Source organism: Rhinoraja longicauda, chromosome 3 (genome assembly GCF_053455715.1).
Source record: "Rhinoraja longicauda isolate Sanriku21f chromosome 3, sRhiLon1.1, whole genome shotgun sequence".
Lineage (NCBI taxonomy): Eukaryota > Metazoa > Chordata > Chondrichthyes > Rajiformes > Arhynchobatidae > Rhinoraja > Rhinoraja longicauda.
In genome coordinates this window covers 73,900,026-73,921,552 of record NC_135955.1, presented here as the reverse complement: position 1 = coordinate 73,921,552, position 21,527 = coordinate 73,900,026, and the positions used below count along the sequence as shown (strand labels likewise).

Here is a 21,527-nt window from a genome sequence, read left to right as displayed (position 1 = left end):
CACGGTGGCAGAGTTGCTGCCTTACAGCGCCAAGACCCGGGTTCGATCCAGATTACAGGTGCTGTCTGTCTGAGGTTTGTATATTCTTCCTGTGACCACGTGTGTTTTCTCTGTGTGCTCCAGTTTCCTCCCAAACGCCAAAGATGCACAGGTTTGTAGGTTAATTGGCTTTGGTAAAATTGTCCTCAGTGTGTAAGATAGTGTTAGTGTATATGGTGGTCGCTGGTTGGTGCGGACTTGGTGGGCTGAAGGGTCTGTCTCTGCGCTGTATCTCTAAAGTCTAAAGTATTCTATCTATGTCGTCCAGAGTTACTTGAGCTCTATGTTTGTTTTGGGGAGATTCTGATACACGTTTGGTTTACATTCGAATAGTTCTGGATCTCAACCTCTGACGTGATCTCAACTCTTCTGCCTTAGAGAGTGAAAAGTTCAGTCACTACTGAGTTATCCAAATAAAGCAACAACAGAATCATGGATCAGTTTTACAGAAGTCAAATGCGTTTTTTTTCTTTTAAAATTCCATGGTAAAAAGCATAATATAAATGATACAAACAAATTGGTTTCAATACAATACACATTAATATTCTTAATATTTTTGCAGTAGAAAAAAACTGGGATATTAAAATTTACTCAGATAAAGAAGGCATGAACAATACAGACGTGGCTTTGTCATTTTCATCACCTTTGCTCAATTAACCGTGGTCACTGTACCATGTTAAAGTTTTGTGGTGAGTGGAAACCATGCAACTCAATTTACAATTGGCACTCTCGCACCGGAAATAGTGAGGGCAAAATCAACAAAGTAACATGAATTTTAACAGGAGCGGGGGAACATTGCCAAATTTTGTGTACCTGTGCAAGCATAATAATTGAAGCATCTCTATCTGCACTGCCTTTTGTTATTTTATTATGCCACACATCTGATAAGGTGACATGACTTGCATTAAATATGATAGGAGTTGACAACCCTAGGTGGTTGTTAAGAAAATTTCTTGAGCTTTTAAATCACGATGCTACTCTGCTCAGAGTTTGGTGATGAATGTGAGTGCCTAAATTGAAACACCATTCCTTTCCTTGCCAATGTTATTATTCGCACCTCAAACCTGCCACCGTATTTAAAGGAAATCAAAACAAATGCACTCATGCAGTTGGCATAAACTTTAAACAGTTGTGTAGTCTCCCATATTTCCAGTATGAAAATAAAAAATAATTTGTATTAAGAATAAATAATCGATCTGTCATGGGGTATCAGGGTTTCTTTCATGTACTTCATAAATGACCTGAGGCACCTTTTGGTATTATGATTCTAGCTATTTAGCAGCACCCAACATGTAACAGTACTGGATATTGCAGAAAGTTTTAAAAACAACAGGCAGGTATTGAATGGCCTCAAATGACTTGAATAATTGAGTAACTGCTTTAAAATAAAAGAATAAATTGATCCATTTCAGGTTGCATTATAAGCAATATGAAAAGTCATTATTGCAATATACATGATGGCTGTAATATTAAATCAGTAAAGATACTTGTTAAACGCTGCAGGGGGAAATACATAATCAGAAGCTTATATTGTTTGTTAATGTGGATTCTTTGGTCAAAGTTCAGGCATTGAAGCATTGTATACTTGGGATAAACTCAAGGCCAGAATCAGATTGTACACTTGTGCTTTAAACATTTCACTTTCATATACTTTGCATGATATAGATAGCATTTTATGCTGTAATGTGTTATATCTCTGCAGAAAATGCAAAATAAGCATAAAAGCCATTTAAATAGAACTTCTTTAAAAATAACTGACCACTAGGGCCTACTGCTTTTCCTGGTTTGGATCTGCTAGTTCTTGGTACTAGCACACCCCATTTGTTCACTTCTGTTGTGAGCCATTCAGAGTCACAAAATATTATTGCCGTAATTTAAACTATAGGGAGATTAATAAAAATATTTTATAAGGCCAGTGCCTTCTGTTGGATCCTTGTGATGCATAAAAACATTAAAATAGATGTTTAAAAATGGGTTTTTTTCTCCTACAAAACTATATATCTTCACAATGCTGCATTCATTCCATGCAAATGTTAAAGGACAGACTCAATGTTTTCGCACATCTCATTTTCTCCCAAATGGTAGATTAATGTTGTCCTTCCAGATGATTTGTTAGAATCGCCTGTGGCTGCATCTAATGTCAATGTTGATGCAAACAGATCTGAAGTGGTCATTCGGCCGACTGAGTCTTCATCTCCTTGAACGTACTTCTTGGAATGCCTCTTTATGTAATGCCAAGTAGTTGTGTACAATATAAAGGCGATAGCCTTTAGACCAATGGCAATGCTGACATAGAGATATCTGTATGAGTTGTTATCATATAAAGCACATGCTCCACTTTTATTGCAGGTTTCTGACCAGACCAGACAGGTGGAGTCAATTGCAGCTCCAAAAATAAGTGGCGGTGGGATGAAACCTAAACAAAAGTAGGACACAGAGATTAAGTTAAAAGTAGCCAAATACTAAATAAAACATGAATTAAAATATTTAAAATGGGAAGTGCAACATTCCATTGATAAACTTTTCAAACAGTACTTACTGTTCACTTTATTATATGTTATTTATGTATGCATTCACAATGATATAATTAGGTGATGGCAGAACTGGTTGAGAGTCTAGAGTGGATATCGAATGTACAGGTAAATCTATGATCATAGCAAAAAGGCCAGCTTGAAGGGTTGCAGGCTCAGACCGATCCACTCAAATTCCTGATTCCACGCAAAGAAGCACATTTCAGTAAAATCATATATTATTTGCGGGCTGATGGAATTTGCCTGCAATTTCAAAATGGAAATCACCAAGCAGATGTTCTTGTTTAATAATGACATAACTTTTCCTTCTGCTTTATAACTTGGTAAGACTATTGGTTTTCGTGTGGATAAATTGTGTACGCAGTGAAGGTTATTTTGACTTTGTAAAATTGTGTGGAAAACAATGATAGTAAGCCTATTTCACATTGTAAGCCTATTTCACATTGTTTACCAGAATGTAATTTCCATCTCAATGGTACATTATCAAAAATTATCTCCAGCGAATGAATGAACACATTCATTATACGGCTCAAGCCAGATGCTAATGCAGTGCACAAAAAGAAAGCCCTGTATCAAAAGTTAACAATTTATTTAATATAAAAGAAACCAAGATACAGCAGATCCAAGGAAAGATAGATAGCATTTCTATCTATCTTTCCTAGAAGGGTTATGGTTCAATATTAACCAATCCTTTCTTCCAGCAGCCTTCAAAGAGGCTGTCGATATATATAATATTTTCCTCAGAGTCATTTTTAATTTTCAAACACATTTTGATTTCAACTCCAATTTTCATGTAATGTCCTTTGTATTACATTTTACCAATAAATCTATGATTAAAGATGGCAGAAAATCATAGTTTTTAGTTTCTATGCCCATTGTTGAGAAAATTGGGGGAAAAATCTATCTTAATAAAATTGTCATCTTCAAGTCATTTATTAATTCCATCTCCTCAACAAACTGGCAACTGTTACCAAGGAATGTTATGAGGTGGAATAACCAGATTTGCCCAAAGCCTGTGCAAACAGATTCTGCCATACAAGCTGTAATAACAAGAAGGTTATAAACAACCCGAATCATCACCTATCCGTGTTCTCCAGATATGCTGCCTGACCCCGCTGAGTTACTCCAGCATTTTGTGCCTTTCTCTGCCATACAACATATATATTTCACCTTCAATGTCTGGATCGTAATTGTTTCACAGAAAAACATTATTGGCAGAACACTCTTGTAAAATATATTGAAAAATTACCAAGTTATAATCAAATAATTTAATTTTATGTTTTTTTTTTAATAGTGTAGAGAGCATCAACAAATAATTAGATTTAACCACGGGGGGAAGTTTTAATTTGCATAGTCTATTCGTGCATTGTAAATAAAATTGATTTCTTGGCAATCCCTTCCTCTAGGGGATTTAGATTATAAAAAACTTACTCCCACAAATTGGCCTTTTTAATCTATATTCCTTTATTTATATTTGTATATCTATATTTGGCCTTTTCTATCTATATACAGCTATGTGCAGTTCTGGTCACCCCCATTACAAAGTGATGTGGAGGCTATGGAGAGGGTGCATAAGTTTTTTCAGAATGCTGCTTGGTTTAGAGGTTGGACAAACTTGGATTGTTTCCTCAGGAGCATCGGAGGCCGAGGGGAGACCTGATTGAAGTATATAAAATTATGAGAGGCATAGATAGGGCAGACATTCAGAATCATTCTCTGAGGATGGAAATGTCAAAGACAAGAGTGCTTAACTTTAACATCAGAGACGGAAAGTTTAAAGAAGATATGCGGGACACATATTTTTTACACAGTGGGTGGTGAGTGCCTGCAATGTACTGCAAGATATTGTGGCAGAGGCAGATACAATAGTGGTGTTTAAGAGGCTGTTACGAGATACATGGCTATGCAGGGAATGGAGGGGTTTGGATCACATGTAAGCAGAGGAGATTTGTTTAACTGGCATCATGTTTGGCACAGACAATGTGGACCAAGGAGCCTATTCCTGTACTGTTCGGTGTTCTATGTTCCTTCCATTAACAATGGCTAAAGTAAATATTGCCTGAGGTTTGCTGGAAAAGAGCTCATAACTTGGAAATCACCTCAATGGTGATGTTTTCACAACACAGACCCAATCTAATACACACTTAGGGCGGCACAGTGGCGCAACGGTGGAGTTGCTGCCTTACTACACCAGCACCCTGACTATGGATGCTGTCCGTAAGGAATTTGAACATTCTCCATGATTGGTGGGATTTCTCCGGATGCTCCAGTTTCCTCCCACAGTCCAAAGATGTACAGGATTTTAGAATAATTGGCTTCTGTAAATCAGACCTTCCTGTGAGGGATAGGACTGGTGTACTTGTGATCGTTGGTCAGCGCGGACACGGTGGGCCAAAGGGCCTGTTTCCATGCTGTATCTCTCAACTAAAACCTAAACCTTATGTCCTGACATGAGAGCAAATTCAATACAAGTGTGGGAAACAGTTTGAGATGAAGAAAAATAAGTTTCTTCTGTCAGGGAGTTGTGAGTCTTTGGAAATCTCTGTCCCAAAGACTCGTGGAGGCCAAATCATTGAATATATTCAAGACTGAGATAGATAGATTTTTGAATGATTCAGTGGTTTACGGCACATTATTGTCACATGTATCTAGTGATCTTGTTTGTATACAATTGTAAAAATATTACTAGACATGGGCACTATTACACTTAAGTACAAGGGTCTACAAATAGTAGATTACACTGACGCAGTGCATAAGAGTTCCTAGCGCCACTTGTATCCTTCAATGTTGAGCAATCAATGGTTTGGTGTACTGGCAGGAATGTGGAACCAAGGCTCATTTCCAATGAGCATGATGTCGACGAATAGAGAAGCAAACTTGAGAGGCTACATAACCTACTCTTGCTCCTGTTTCTTATGTTCTTAGGCCAAACATCTTTGGCAGAAACATTCGATTTTCTTTCTTTTAGAGACCATTTCATTAATCCAAGGGTGCCACTAAATTCTCCATATGAATTCATATGCTGATTCAGCAAAATGCAAAGGAGACAGTAAGAAGTTACATGAAAAACAGTTTAAGTAGTAAATGAAAAATAGCTTGTATGCCATTAATGCAAGGTATTAGAAACCCCAGCCTTTTGGAAAGCTACTTTCCTTTCAGCACACAGAGAATTATCTGGCACATTAATGTGAAATAATGATGATGAAGAATTTAATCATATAATAAATTAATAAATATAATAATTAATTTGAACAAAAAATTTGAATTTGAAAATAGATGCAAGTTATGAGCAGGCACAAGGTTCTGTGAATCTCGGTGCAATCAGATTATGAAGTAACAATTCAATACTTCCTAATTACATCAAATTAATTGAAAGCTAATGTTTTTCTGACTGCAATTCAGATTTTAAACAGTGTAAATTAATTCCATGTTTCTGCTGAAAAACCCAGAGAGAAGATTTTGAATCACAAAATATGTCTGCTGGAGAGCTTATATTCACTGTGCCATGAAACTAAAATGAAGCTATCCTTTAAAAAAAAAAGCTTTTTGCCATGGTAAAGAGAAGTCAGGGATATGATGTAGTAGCAAATCAATTCAGTAATAATTAGCATACATCCTCATGAGTTATAAATGGCAACTGAAAAGTGCTTAAATTGTCCATCCCATTGCTAATGTTGTGATACCAATCAACTCCTGTGAGATCAATAAGAAAGGTATAATCACAACATTGACCGCCAGTAGAAAGGAATGTTAATTTTTGGCATATTTTATCCATAGGTGAAGTAAAATTCTGAAAATGTTGCTGTCCTTCTGAAGTGTACACAGAATGCCTTATTTTCCAATCTAATTTTACTAGATAGGCAGATTCTGTGATGTGCCTTTAACATCAGTTATTTTAAAACCCAGCATTGTCCTTGCCTTTAACATTCTATCATTTAAAAACCCAGTGCCGTCTTTGCTTGTAATATCCAGTTATTTTAAAACCCAGCCCAATCTTTGATTTTAACACCCAGTTATTTTAAACCTCAATGTTTCCTTCAACTTAACGCCCAGTTATTTTAGAACCCAGCCTTTGTCTTGCCTTTGCCTGGACTGTTTAAGATGCAGTGGTTTGTGGATGTAGAGCTATGATCTGTGGACTATGGGTGTGGTATTGCAAGCACTCTGGGATTACTGTTTCCCAATCAGCATTGACTCAATGGGCTGAATAACCCTTTCCCGTGTCATACGTTTTCTGTGATTCTCTCCGCATCAGCACAGGATGGAAGTTGTAATTTCATTTTATTAGTTTTACACTTTTGTTATGCAAAGGCAGTGGAAGGCAAGATGTTTTTAGTGTGCTCCGCTGAAGTGCAAATTCATAGTTGTGGAGAATCATTCTCAGAAGCTTGAGTGTGCAACAGAATTGCTATTGGTATGCGAAAGTCTTCCACCAAGCCAAATCTTGCCTTGATTCAACTTCTATTCCGTACAGAAGGAATCACAGTCTGGCTGTTGAGAATCACCAGCTATTTCTTTCCCAATACCCCATTGTCCCCCAGGTATTTCATGCACACTGTTCACTCTATGAGCTTCATGTGAACAAGGAAATTCATTGAAATAAACAAATCTGTAATCTGCCAGCAAAGGTAACTGTTGTCCTAATTGAGGTGATTTACCTCAGCACACACCAGAGGCTGTGCCAGCTTTAGCAGGCACAGTGAGCTTGAAGTGCCTCATGAACTAACCAGGTAGCAATTTTCAAGGAGCTCTGGACATTCTCTACACAACAGCACTCCACAGCTGTAAGTATGTAAACATGTTCAGTTACATACTTAATGTAATACATTTAAAAACATTTCAATTTCAACCTCATTTCACTAGCATAAGAGCAGGATGCAACTAACAAGATTACATTAATTTAAAATACAATTTTATCTTGTTCAGATTCAACCCCAAGGGTTTTGTCAGGTATTCATGGGACAGTGCTGTACATTGGTTATGTTAATAGTTTTTTAAATCTCGTGTCTAATCTGTTTTGCCTTGTTTACATCTGATTAAGTGGTTGGCCTGCATTTAAGTGGTGAATGGATAAAATTCTGCTTGATTCTGTCTGCATTGAATTGAAGTCCTGGCATTAGGTTGGGGTCGCTGCAGCTGTAATGACTATAAAAATAATAAACTGCAAATACATCCAAAACTGACAGACATTAATATCACAGCCTTTTCAATTTTACAAACCCACTGATGCTCGAAAGTATTAAACATTATTCAACTGTGTCTGACTGAAGCATTGCTGAATTTCATTACCAGATTTGAGTCATATTTTACTCCTTGGTGGCTACACCATTTGGTTAGTCCCAAAGGTTATAACTTGTCATCCTAGGGGGTACCATGTGGGGGTTACCATTCCAATGCAGTGATAATAATGAAAAATGTTTTGTTAATAGTTTTAATCTGCCATTCCAGAGAATTTTAAGATGTCGGGATGCAATAGCGAAGATTCAGAGGAAAATTATGATACGGATTTAAAAAGCATGGTTTTTATTTCCATATGTTTACATGGTTGACGGGAGACCTACTCAAGACTGAAAGTGATGAAGGGATTTGAGAGGGTGGCTTCAGATAATCTATTCCTTTGATGGGGGGGGAAATCCAGAATGAGAGGAACACTGAAATCTTGGTTGTTCAAGAGTGAAATTAGGAAGTGATTTTGCACACAAGGGCCATGGAACCCTTGGAATTCAGTGAATTTGATGACAATTGAAACATTCAAGATTGTGGTTCGTTAACTGTGACTTCGAATGGTTGATGGTGACAGAAAGGATTGAGGTCAAAACAGAAAGTGCTGGAAGAACTTGGCGGGTCAGGCAGCATCTGTGGAGGTAATGGACAGGAAATGCTTCAAGTCGGGGCATTGAAGATAAGATCTGGGACGGAATCGTGGCCTCTTCTTGCCAGAGATGTTGATTGTCTGAAATCTACATGGCAGAAGTGCGACTTGCCTCTTTACAATGTGGATATTGTCAAGATCTTGCTATCACTGATTGTGGTCACTATTTCATGGGGGGGTTGTAAGTGGAGCTGAATCTTGTAGAATTGTCCACAGACACCCCCAATTTTAGTCCGAAATTTGCTTATAATAAAGCAGCAAAATGTGGTTGAACCAAATACTCCTGTAATAATATTCTGATGCTGCCATGACTGCCTTCAGCAGTTTTAACTATCTTGTTTTGTTTCAGCTGTCAGTCCAACTACTGAAGATCTTTTTCATTGATTGAAATTGAGTTCAGCTTTTCCAAAGGCTTAATGATACAATATTCAGTTTTAGTTCCAGTCCAGCTGTTTCCATCCATCCCCTGACAATCTGCTTTACATCCATCTTTGTATCAGTGCACTGTCCATTATAAGAGCTGAGAGATTAAAATGGAATCTAAAATGAGCATTTGCATTAACTAGGAGTTTTTCTCATACCCCAATTATGGGGTTTTTTTCCATTACTTTGTTTTTGATTGGGATGAGACTGAAAGGGAAGTGTTACATTTATCTCACTTTTAGTGGATGGGACATAAATTGGCTGGGTTACCAAATTGTTGCAAGAGAAAGTATCTTTAGCATTGTTAGCCCTAATATCATGAGCCTACACTTCTTTATGTTTTAGTTATCGTCAGATTGATAGTTAATCTCTTTTCATCTTGCAGAAACATTGTTTTTGATCTAAGCATCTACATTTTAAAAGCAATTAGTTTTGAAGTACCTTCAGACAACCTGAAAGTTACTGTATAAGTGTATCTTTATGTTTTGTCAAACTCATGCGTTTTTTACTGGTGATCAGATAATCTGTTTATTATTTTTTCTTTAAAGTTAAGTCAGCCTGAACCATTCCATTCCGCTGAATCTTTGCTGTTTCCAGTCCAGTGCATTAACTTTGATAGTTGTTCACTTTGCAAGATGAGAACTTGGTGTGTAGACTTGGTGTGCAGACTTGGTGTGTAGACCTGGTGTGTAGACCTGGTGTACAGACTTGGTGTGTAGACTTGGTGTGTAGACTTGGTGTGTAGACTTGGTGTGTAGACCTGGTGTACAGACTTGGTGTGTAGACCTGGTGTACAGACTTGGTGTGTAGACTTGGTGTGTAAACTTGGTGTGTAGACCTGGTGTGTAGACTTGGTGTGTAAACTTGGTGTGTAGACCTGGTGTGTAGACTTGGTGTGTAGATCTGGTGTGCAGACTTGGTGTGTAGACTTGGTGTGTAGACCTGGTGTGCAGACTTGGTGTGTAGATCTGGTGTGTAGACTTGGTGTGCAGACCTGGTGTGTAGACTGGTGTGGAGACTTGGTGTGGAGACTTGGTGTGTAGACTTGGTGTGTTATAACTATAACCTCCCAAAGGTGGTAGAAGAGGCAGGTGGGGTTTTAGTGCCTCCGTTCTGCATCTCCAAAGCACATGAACTGACCTGCATGGAAACTCTGAAGGATTGTCCAACTTTAAAACCAGCACTTAATTTCACTTTTAAACAGACATATCAAATAAATGTATTAAATGAAAATAGGGTATGATGCAAATGGTTACTGGATGATATTAGTTTAGTTTAGTTTAATTACACGAGAACCAAAGTACAGTGAAAAGCTTTTCCACTGAAGAGCATGCTATCCAGTCAGCGGAAAGACTGTACACGATTACAATCAAGCTGCCCACAGTGTACAGACCATGACAAAGGGAATAAAGGAGTAGAGCGATTGTAATGAACAGGTTTAGATCCACTACTGGGACCAGCACGCAGAGAGTCGCCTGGCTTCAGTACCATATATGTATACACTGTCCAATAACGTCCTGAAGAATATACTGGGGGCGTGCAACTCTTGAGAAGAAACTGGACCTCAATGTAGTTTTTTACACAATGAACTAAAGGGAAAAAAACTCATATTTTAGGAGTTATTTCCATGCATCCTCGGGTGGCTGTGACATGATTACATTGATAATGGGCTGAGCAACACTTAGGAGTTCCCAACAGCCATATGAAAAGCAATTAGCCCTCCTCAATATGCTAATCAGGCACGTGATACCGTATTACAATATTACTTATTTATCAGTCAACTAATTATATTGCTTTATTATATTTAGCCAACAAGTGTGTCACTTTGATGCTGGTACCATATTTCAGACATCAGAGTGATAAAAATATTATCACATTACCATTCAAAGGATTACAAAGAATATTTTGGCAACATTATGACAACCTTCAGATGAACAGGAGCAAACTAAAATATAACAATAAATCACTGAATAACTGAATGAAACCACTCACCAAGTAATCTGAGCATTAAAAATTGGACACCAAGGGCATATGATTTGTTTTCAGGGTTTACAGATCTGTGGAGAGAAAGACCAATAAATATCTACCAGACAACAGCGCCAATATTGTCTCCATGTAAAACCAGCTCACATGAGAGTGATGTAGAATCTTCCACTCCAGAAGATATTCAGACTAACTAAATGTCTTTGTGCATTCTGTCTTTTCTGAGATCTTTTCTGAGATATTGCTTGGTTCATATATTTCGAGCAAATGGCAACCAAAGGAAACAAATCACATTGAAGTTTGCTGCTAATGTAAAGAAAAGGAAAATCACATGGGCATTAGAAGAGGACCTAGTGGAGCTGATTGTGCAAAGTTTACACTGCACATGAGATTTGCACTGGAGCAGCACAACAGCTGAGCAAACTGATTATACTGTTCAAAAATTCTCTCTGACTTTGTCTAGGTTTTCAAATAAAGTGCAAAAAGTAAACAGTCCGAACCTTTCTCCGAGGGTGAAAAGTCAAAGACTCGAAGCCTGAGCTTTAAGGTGAGAGTGGTGAAATAAGGTGAGTGGCGGGGCCAGTTTTTTACATGGTTAGCTGTGGGTGCCTGAGATGCACGGCAAGGGGTGGTGGTGGAAGCAGATACTAAAGACACATTTAAGAGGTTTTTACATAGGCACATGGATATGCTGGGAATGGTACTGTTTGATTCACCCCAACCCCAATTGAGGACATTGGACTTTTTCTTAGAAACTGATGTGGTATAATGCTGAGAACAATATTCTGCACTCTGTATCTTCCTCATTGCTCTGTCTATTGTAGTAGGGTGTAGTTTAGAGAGGCCCACTGAGTCCGTGTCGACCAGCAATCTCCGCACATTAACACGATCTTTCACAAACTAGGCACAATTTACACTTATGCCAAGCCAATTAACCTACATACCTGTACGTATTTGGAGTGTGGGAGGAAACCGAAGATCTCAGAGAAAACCCACGCGATCACAGGGAGAACGTACAAACTCCGTACAGACAGCGCCGGTAGTAGGGATCGAACCCATGTCTCTGGGGCTGCAAGCGCTGTAAGGCAGCAACTCTATCACTGCGCCACCGTGCCGCACAATTGTACTTGAGTTTGAACTGATTGTATCTATGTATGGTATATCTGATCTCTTTGGATAGGATGCTAAAACAAAGCTTGTCACTGTACCTCAGTACATGTGACAATAATAAACCTAAACGTGCAGAGAGAGGAGATTGATTAAACCTGTCCTCATGTTCAGTACGAACATTATGGACTGAAGGGCCTGTTCCTGCGCTGTACAGTTCTATGTTCTTAATTGTAGCTCAAATTTCAGTGTGGTCTCTGAACTCAACTTTATTGAGTTCAATAATCATAGAAACCAATGGTTTGACCTTATCTCCCAGCTACTTTTGATAAGATTTTGCTTTTCCCATTTTCATGCCCATCTTTTGTTTTTTCCTGTATCATTACCATTCACATTTGTCTTGCATTTATTGTCTCTTTCGCCGTTTACTTCCACCTCTTACAATCTTCCTATTTTGTTCTTTTTTTTTTTCCTGCCATCTTTCCCCACTTCTGTATTTGTTTAAAACGTGTTCACTGTGACCTTTTCTAATTGTGACAAATGGTCGTCCACCTTTACACATCTTAATTTTTCTCTCCAAAGATGCTGCCTAGCCTCCGTTTTTCTGCTTTTAATTTGAAAGAAATTAACCAAGACTGCAGTGAACATTTGTGAGTAATCTCTGCTAAGTTAATATTTTACTGTAGGGTTGGTTCGAGCTATGCAATATTTGTTTCTGCACCTTACTATTTTTTGGAGAAACTCAATAATTAAAATACACAAGTCCTGTCTGATCTTTCATTAAACTGCTTTCTGAAATGGTCATGTTATTGGTTGTAAATGTTTTCCCAAATTCTGTTGGCTGCTTATTCATAAGAGCTGGAAAGTATAATTTTTTATATTCTGATCGTACATAACAGCCAATTTCCCTATATTTAAATGTGATGGCACCCAGTTCCATTGGGAAAAGGGATTGGGAACTTCGACCTCTATTCACTTGGTGCAGTTTGTATTTTACTGATGTCATTCCAAATGTGATCATGTCATAATTGTGCGCGGCACTTATCTTTACCTTGCCAAGAGAAAGACAGAAACTGGAGCAATAAAGTGCAAACTACAGCATTTCCAACTCCCGGTAAAACTAAAAAGAAAAATCCTACAGCTAGGTGACGCATATTAAAGGAGCTCCACAGAGGCACAGAGCTGTCACTGTCTGCTGCCTCTGTGCCTGCCTGAGTTTTCAATACTGCAGAGAGCATGTGGGGAGAAATGCAGACACATACCACAGACAGGTGTTCTCTCCAGTGTAAATGCTGTTGTACTATGATCGCCATGGAGAGACCTACTTAAGTTTGTGACTTGCTTTCCATGACTCCTGGTGACAAAGGTGCAGAGGCTGTAACCACTGTGAGCAGCTGAGATTGGAATCACTGCAGTCAGTGTGGAGGTTATCTTAACAATTCTTACATTGGTATATTTCCCCAATTTTGAGATTTTTTTTTAAAGGTTCTTGAATTGGACAATAGAGCTAAACAGAGCATGCTGACCAAAAAATAGTGAAATCTAATGTTCAGATAATAGTGTCTAAAGCAAGGGTAACTGTATTTTTCAAACTGGATCCAGGGGCAAACAGCATGAGAGAGCAATAAATGTTCAAGATGAGAAATAAAGGCTGCCCCCTTGCAGTATACCAAAACATTCCAGCATCTTATATTTAGACATCTTATATTACTGAAATAAATGACAGTCAAAAACAAAAGCAAATGTGATTTTGCATTTCTGGATCAATTCTTACACGATTTATATGTAATACACCAACATGCGGTAGAGTTGCTGCCTTACAACGCCAGAGACCCAGGTTCGAACCTGACTACGTGTGCTGTTTGTACAAAGGTTGGATGGAGTTTGTACGTTCTCCATGTGACCTGCGTGGGTTTTCTCCGGAAGCTCTGGTTTCCTCCCACACTCCAAAGATGAACAGGTTTGGAAGATAATTGGCTTGCTATAGTGTATAGGATAGTGTTAGTGTGTGGGGATCACAGGCTGATGAGGACTTTGTGAGCCAAAGTGCCTGTTTCCTCGCTGTATCTCTGAGCTAAACTAAACAGTTTGGATCGATTGTCATCACTGTCGTAAGGAACAACACTCGGGTAAATAGTGTAAGATGCTGGGTGTGTGGTTTGTAGTTTGAATAGTGAGCTAGATGTGATATTTATGCACACTTCACATCTCTCCACTCTCTCCCAACTCCAATGTTCTCCACCCTTGGGACCTCCAATCCTCTTTCATCTTCAATTCCACATTCAACTTGTCCCTTGACTTTGTCTCTACTCCCTGATCCCCTATTTCTCCCAAACACCTTTTGCACTGCCAATCCCCGCTTCCTCTTCCTTTATGATCTCTTCTCCCCTCTTTGATCTTCAGCCATCTCCATTCCCAACAATTCCCTATCCGCTCATCCTTCCATTGCACCTCCCACATGCTTTCCCCTAATCTCCTGCCTCGCATCCCTTATCCTCTTTTTCTCCCCATGCTTCTGGCTTTCTTTGCCATTCACCAGGCGATTAACAAACTGATGGAAGAAACAATTGGCAGGAGGGCAGGAGCAGGCTTGTGCACACTGTGCCATGAAGCTTCAAATATATGTGTGCCAGCAATCTTTCTCACTAAACCTGAACTGCCAGGGTCATGATATGAAACAGGGTTGGTGATGGTATGTCGGGAACAGCATTTATCCAGGGAGAGATAACCCGGGCATTGATTCCAGATAACAGGGACAAATCGTGTAGGAAGGAACTGCAGGTGCTGGTTTAAACCGAGATAGACACCATAAGCTGGACTAACTCAACGGGTCAGGCAGCATTTCTGGAGAAAGACTGAAGATGGGTCTCAAACTGAAACGTCACCTATTCCTTTCCTCCAGAGATGCTGCCTGACCCACTGAGTTACTCCAGCTTTTTGTGTCTAACAGGGACATTGACAGTTATATTGATTAAAGCAGAGGCGACAAATCCAGCACATGTTAAACATTATATATTGCAACAGAGCAAAGATTAAACTGCATAAAATCTCACGCACCTGATAAGAATCATGACGGACGGTGTCTGTGCCATTGCACCCAACAAACTGCCCACACAAACAACTGCAAAAAATGCAGGGAAAGCAAATTCACAATTTGTCCTGGGACATTGTCCTGGCACAGCTGTGGCATTCTGGATAAACCCAGTGTTGACGCAGGAACAGTTGGTAAGGTTCTGGGGAAGGAGAGCATTTGTTATTAAGGATAGCATTTGCTACAAAGGTAAGTAATCAACATGGTCCAAACAAGAACATTTTATCAGACAAACTGCTGGAAGAACTCAGCAGGTCAGACAGCATCTGCAGAGGGGAACATAAGACAACATTTCGGATTGGGACTTTCCTCCAGCAGTATGGTTTTTAATCAGCATCTGCAGTCTCTTATATAAACATTTTATCAGACCTTCTGTTAAGACTGTCCATTTTCTTTCCTATAAATACAGAGCCACTAAATCTACAGATGATTACTGTATATTTCAGTATAGCTTTAAACATTTTTCTTTCAGTACTGACAAAGTTGAAGGAAAATGGTACATTTGCCTGGAAAGTATTTACCATTGAACACACTCATTAATTCACTTTTCTTTACTCATTCTGAAACAAGCTAGCTTTTTTTCTGAAATAATTCCAGGGTTAATAACCAATATTAAGACTGCATGTCATATATTTATTTTCCTGTATTGAAAAAAAATGTTCCTAATATTCTTTAGTTGCTATTTACCTGATTTAGTGTCCTCTTGTACTAAATGTTGTTAATCTGAAGTAAACTTTTGAGTATACTTTTCCCAATTGCTTAATCATCAGAAATCATTAAAATCAGCTCCCAAATCCACCTTCCCAAGACAAAGGCCTCTACATTTTCCAGTTTTGTCCAATTCAGACCCAAGATGGTGAAGATCAGATTTATGATCTTCACATGAATTGTGTCAAGTGTAGGAAAGACTTATTTTGGTCAGATTTTCCTAAAGCATGGTTTCCAGATGTACTGACAAAACTGTCATCTCTGCCTTAAAAATATCCACTGACTTGGCCTCCACAGCCCTCTGTGGCAATGAGTTCCACAGATTAACTACCCTCTGACTAAAGAAGTTCCTCCTGACCTCCTTTCTAAAAGAGCACCCTTTAATTCTGAGGCTATGACCTCTGGTCCTAGACTCTCCCACCAATGGAAACATCCTTTCCACATCCACTCTATCTATGCCTTTCATTATTCTTGAGGAAGATGGCAGAGCACATTTGGAATGCTCCTTAAGACATTGGGAGGACTTCATGTGGTTTTATAAACAGGGCAAACGTTAAAAAAACTAGACTATAACACGCTGCCTATGCCCAGCGGGATTACTGCACACGATTGTGAACATTGAGCATGGGAAAGGATACCAAATCCTTAAAGAACTGACAGGAGGTGTTTATGGGAATGATATCAAAGGTCATAGACAGAAGAAACTGTGCAAACCAAGGGAGAGGGGTTTGAAAAAGGCATTCAAAATTTTGAAGGAAGCAGAAACTGTTTCCGGGAGCAATCAAAGGGCACAGGTTTAAAGTAACTGGTAAAAGAATCAGAGTGACATGTGGAAATTCAACTGCAATTTATCATGATCAGAAACACTGCCCAGTTGTAAAATGTACTTGACTTGAATAAAAATATAAACATTTGATTATAAACATGAAATGGAAACATTTCCATAACTTTAGGGAATGAGCAAGAGTCTGTGTCTAATTGGATAGGTCTTTGAAACTGCAGGCTGGACATGTTGAGCTGAGATGCCTCCCATTTGAGATATATCATCCCACCATTCCACACTCTGTCTTTAGATTTGTAAGAAGGAGGAGGGGGTGAGGCTGGTGAGCAATATGGTTTAGGTCTACTTTCAGGTGCATTATTGCCACATGCACAGGGGTACAGCAAAAAGCTTTGTTTTGTATGCTATCCAAACAGTCAGATATGCCATATATAAATACAAACAAGTCAAACTCTAGAGTTTGAAAATTATAGAGCAAAGGGGAAGGCAAGAGTGCAAATAGAAAGTGCAAAGGGAGAAGATGCAGAATCAAATAGATACAGCAGGGGGGGAATATACAGTGCAAATAGATAGAGCAGAGGGGAAGATACAGAGCACTGAACTGGGAGGACACCGTCAATGTACCAAAAGCGATAAAACAAGGAAGGGCTTTTTCAGTGGTTGAATATGAAATACACACCATTTGTCATATCCCTAGATGCTATTCGTTCCAGCATATATTGAGCAGCACCAGTTCTCCTGATTACATGCAAGCCATTGTGCCTAGCTGCAGTGCTCTGATTGCCGTGAGAATCATAATCCATGAGAGCAGCCCAGGAGAGAAGCGAGGGCACATTTTAGTTGGTAATTTCCTAACTGTGTGGACACAAGCAACAGAGACCCGTGCATCCAACAGCTTCATTAAACAGCTACTTGTTACGTAAAGTTGTTCATTTTGCGAACAGCTGAATCTGCAAGTTCAGATGCTGCTTCACCACAGAGAGTTTACTATTACGGTGATAGACAAGTCATGAAATAGCATGTTTAATTCCTGCAGATGGTAAGCGTTGCTTGATGTGTTTTACAACAGAGCGTTGAAGATCGCCCTGTTTAAAGTTATTCAGAAACAACAGGAGGGGAGATGAGGAAAAGACTGAACACAATACAATTTTTCATGTAATTTCATTTTCTGGTTGCAATCTTGGGGGAACTCTTTAAAGGTCAGAACTTTATAAATCGTTATCCTGGCAGAATTATTTTATTCTCAGTGTCACTCTGAGCTCACTGTATTAGCTGCATTTCACAGCAACCATTGAGTGCAACATTGTTTAGCTGTCAGCAAGAGCAATGCCTTCACCGTATAAGGCACAAGCATTCGCCCATCTAGTTTGTCATCACTGTGGCTTCATCAATGTTAAAACCCGTGCCCTTCCTGTCTTGGTATCACCACTCCCGTGGTTAGTTCTGAGCTCCCAACGTCAGTCCACCACTGATCCTTCAGCTCTCTTTCTTTATCATTTTGACTACTGGCCTTGGCTCCATCTGTCTTCCCTTCAATCCATCCTCTGGATTTGGGCAAGGCCCACATTTATTATCTATTCCGAACTGCCGTCTGGAACAAGTTGAGCGGACTTCTTGAAACACTGTGGAGCAAGTTGACAAATTAGATCCAAAACTGGCTTGGCAAAAGGAGGCAGAGGGTGATGTTCGAGGGCTGTTTTTTAAACATTGAATGCCTTTGACTGGTGGGGTTCCACAAGGATCAGTACTAGGACCCTTGCCGTTTGTAATAGACATGAATGATGTGTATACGGATGTAGGAGGCATGATCAGTAGGTTTGCAGATGTCACAAAGACTGATGTAGTTCGATAGATTGGCCATGGTTGATTGGTCGAGTAGAATCGATGGATCGAATGGCTTACTTCTGCTCCTATGACTTATGAGTTGTTGACAGTATGGAGGGTCATCTTATGCTGCAAGCTGATATTGATGTGCTGGTGAAATGGGCAGAGAACTGGCAGATGGAGTTTAATCCGGATAAATGTGCCGTGTTGCATTTTGGGGATACGACAAGGTTTGGGACATATCGCATGAAAAGTGATATCTTCGGGAACATTGAAGAACAGAGTAACCTTGGCATTCAAGTACAAAGATCCTTAAAGGTAGCAGCACAGATAAATAATGAAGTGAAGTAGGCACATGGGATACTGGTCACTGGTCAGGGCAAAGAGTATTGGAGTGGTAGTCCAAATTCCTAAACTATTGGTCAGACTTCAGCTATTGCATGTGATTCTGGTTACTACACCACAACAAAGATGTGATAGTGCTGAAGAGGAGTTTTCCTGCATTTCCTGCTTCTTTTCCTGCCCAGTTTCGAATTCACCCATTGCTCAGTTTTCTCCTTTTTCCTGGTTTTCTCTTCTTTCTCTGTTCCCCTCTTTCTCAGCTTCCACATTCCCCTCATCTCCCTGGCAGATTCCTTCTGTGAATTAGCTTAAAATGTATTCAATCCATCTAAGGGAAAAAGCATTATCAGAGAATTGACAAATCCCAAAATATACTGAAATGTACTGAACCCTCCCCCCTCATCTCATGTAAAGGCCTAGAACTGATCCTGGTATTCAACGACATCCTGTACAATCTGTGACCAGATTCTATTTTCCTAGTCTGGTTCAAACCCTTAACAATCTGGTTAACAAAAAGCAATCATTTGCAGATTTAACATAAACAAATAACCTGTTGGCAACTCACACCTATGGAAGACCATTCCAAGTCGATGTTGCCCTTAGAGTTCAGAAATGTTTTTATCATTTTCACTCTTAGTTCCTTGGAAAACAACATTTGTTTAGATAAAATGTGCAGGAACGAACAGCAGATGTTGGCTTACACCAAAGATAGACACAAAATGCTGGAGTTACTCAGCATGTCAAGCAGCATCTCAAAAAGAATAGGTGTCGTTTCGGGTCGCAACCCTTTTTCAGACTAAAAGTAGATGTGGGGGAGGTTTGGAAAATGGAGGCATAAAAAGACCAGAACAAATCAGGGCCGGCAACAGATGACTTCTGGAAGGGTGGAGCCCATCAAATAATCTCATCTGCCCATCCCTTTGCAGGGTGAGGATTTACGAGGATGACCTGGAGAAAAATACAAGGGTCCTTGTCATGATTTATCCTGAACAGTTGTATAACAGGATTTTTTGATTTATGGACTGGTCCCAGGGGCAATACTTGGATTCGGACATCAAATGCTGCTGGAAGACCATCAATTCAGTGAAATATGCTCATTGTCTGCCTAAAACCAGTGGGCCTTCCAGTGTACTGAGATGTCCATAAGGGAATGTGGTCAGCTAGCTCATTTGGGGCTGTAGGAGTGTGTGCTGAGGGATGTACTGAAGCTTGGTGTCACCAAGACTCTATGGGTAAAGACCATCGTCTAGGGTCCTTGTTGCTGGACATTGAGGGGCTGAGTCTGGTGGCGTATATCACCCAAGGGTGGCACATAAGTGGCAATGGTGCTACGTGTAAACAAAAAGTGAGGTGCTAGTACTACCAGCTATAACTCTAGCAATATTGAATGTGCAGACACTAAGAATGTATTAAGAATTTTGCATGGTTTTTGCTTTGCCTATATTTTATAATCCGAATAAAATTTCTTTTTTGAAATATAAATAACAATCTCTCCTCAAAATTTAAACCTTGGATCCCGTTCTCATTCTGGGTTACCTACATTGTACTCTTAAAAGCCAGAAGGTGGAATTCTGGAATTCTCCACCCAGAAGGTGGTGGGGACTAGAATGTTAAAGATTTTTAAAGAGAAAACAGATGATGTTGTGAAAGATCAGAGAATGAAGGCTATGGGGAATTGACCCAGAAGACTTAAGGTCTGGGCAGATCATATTGAATGGTGAGACATGTTAAGATGGGTTAGTCCTGCTTCTACTTTCCTATGTCCTTATGTAATATATACTTGATAACATAACAACCACAAATCAACTGGTAGAACCTATATCAGTTCTTTATGAAATCAGCAGAAACTCGCACTGAATAGTTTTTCCAATAAAAAATAACATTGTCAGGGTATATTCAGTTAACCTTCCTGAACACAAACTGAGAACTTACTAAAGAGCAGAGACGGACTCTATTCTCACAGGTGAAACACAACTTCAAAATCATTTGTGCTTAAATGGTGCTCTCTAGTGGCAAGACTATGCTTTACCAGATGCATTCTCTTCCGGATAGGACTTACATGGGACCTAGCAAGAACAGCAGCCCTTAACTAATCTTTTTCTCCCAAGCTCCAAGATCAATTATATTACAACAAATAGCAACTTGCATTTATATTTTACTTTTAACACAGTGCTTTCTAACTTGCTTGACAGAGAGGTCAATGGCAATCTGATGGTGAGCTGTTACAAGATCTAAGTGTTGGCCAAAATGTTGAGAATATTTTTAAAGGATAAGAAGGCGGACTGATTTAATATTCAATACCAGTGAATGGGATCTCTACAAATAAAAGTTTTGCTACCAATTGGATGGATGAAGGGAGAGACAAATGCACTGTCAATGCCCATTTCTAAGCTCTCGGATTTTATCCTTATCCTCCAACTATCTTTAAGATGCTCCTTAATACTTTAGCTCTTAGACCAAGCTTTTGGTTCTCTCTCTTAACACCTCCTTGAATGGCTGAGTGTTTGAAAATTCTCCTGTGAAGCATCTTTGAAGATGTTGCTCGGTTAAAGGCACTGCATAAATCTTCTTGCTGAAAGGCCCTAACAGGCATCCAACACATCAAACCCACCCTACACTTGCGAGTTTTTATCACATCTAAGTGGACAAAGATCTATCGGACCTGAACAAGTCCACCTCTTATGTTCAGCACTCCCATATTTTGGAAATGCTGGCCCTCATTTCAAAGCACCAACCAGTAAAAGTGTCAAACATAAACAAGAACCGCAACTATTTACAATACATATTAATGATTTGGATGATGGAATTAAAAGTAACACTAGCAAA

The 21,527-nt window shown here is 39.3% G+C and overlaps 1 protein-coding gene across 1 annotated transcript in view; it reads right to left on the bottom strand.

Moving 5' to 3' along the window:
- Positions 1–502: 502 nt before the first annotated feature.
- The window catches only part of LOC144592092 (solute carrier organic anion transporter family member 3A1-like), a 265,635-nt gene continuing 244,610 nt past the window's right edge, over positions 503–21,527 (bottom strand). Inside the window, exons 8-10 of the mRNA XM_078396429.1 lie at positions 15,013–15,188; positions 10,858–10,922; positions 503–2,455 (exon numbers count right to left, since the gene is read on the bottom strand). Coding sequence (XP_078252555.1) covers positions 2,073–2,455; positions 10,858–10,922; positions 15,013–15,188 — 624 coding nt within the window. The 3' untranslated portion in view covers positions 503–2,072. The remainder of the gene's footprint in view (positions 2,456–10,857; positions 10,923–15,012; positions 15,189–21,527) is intronic.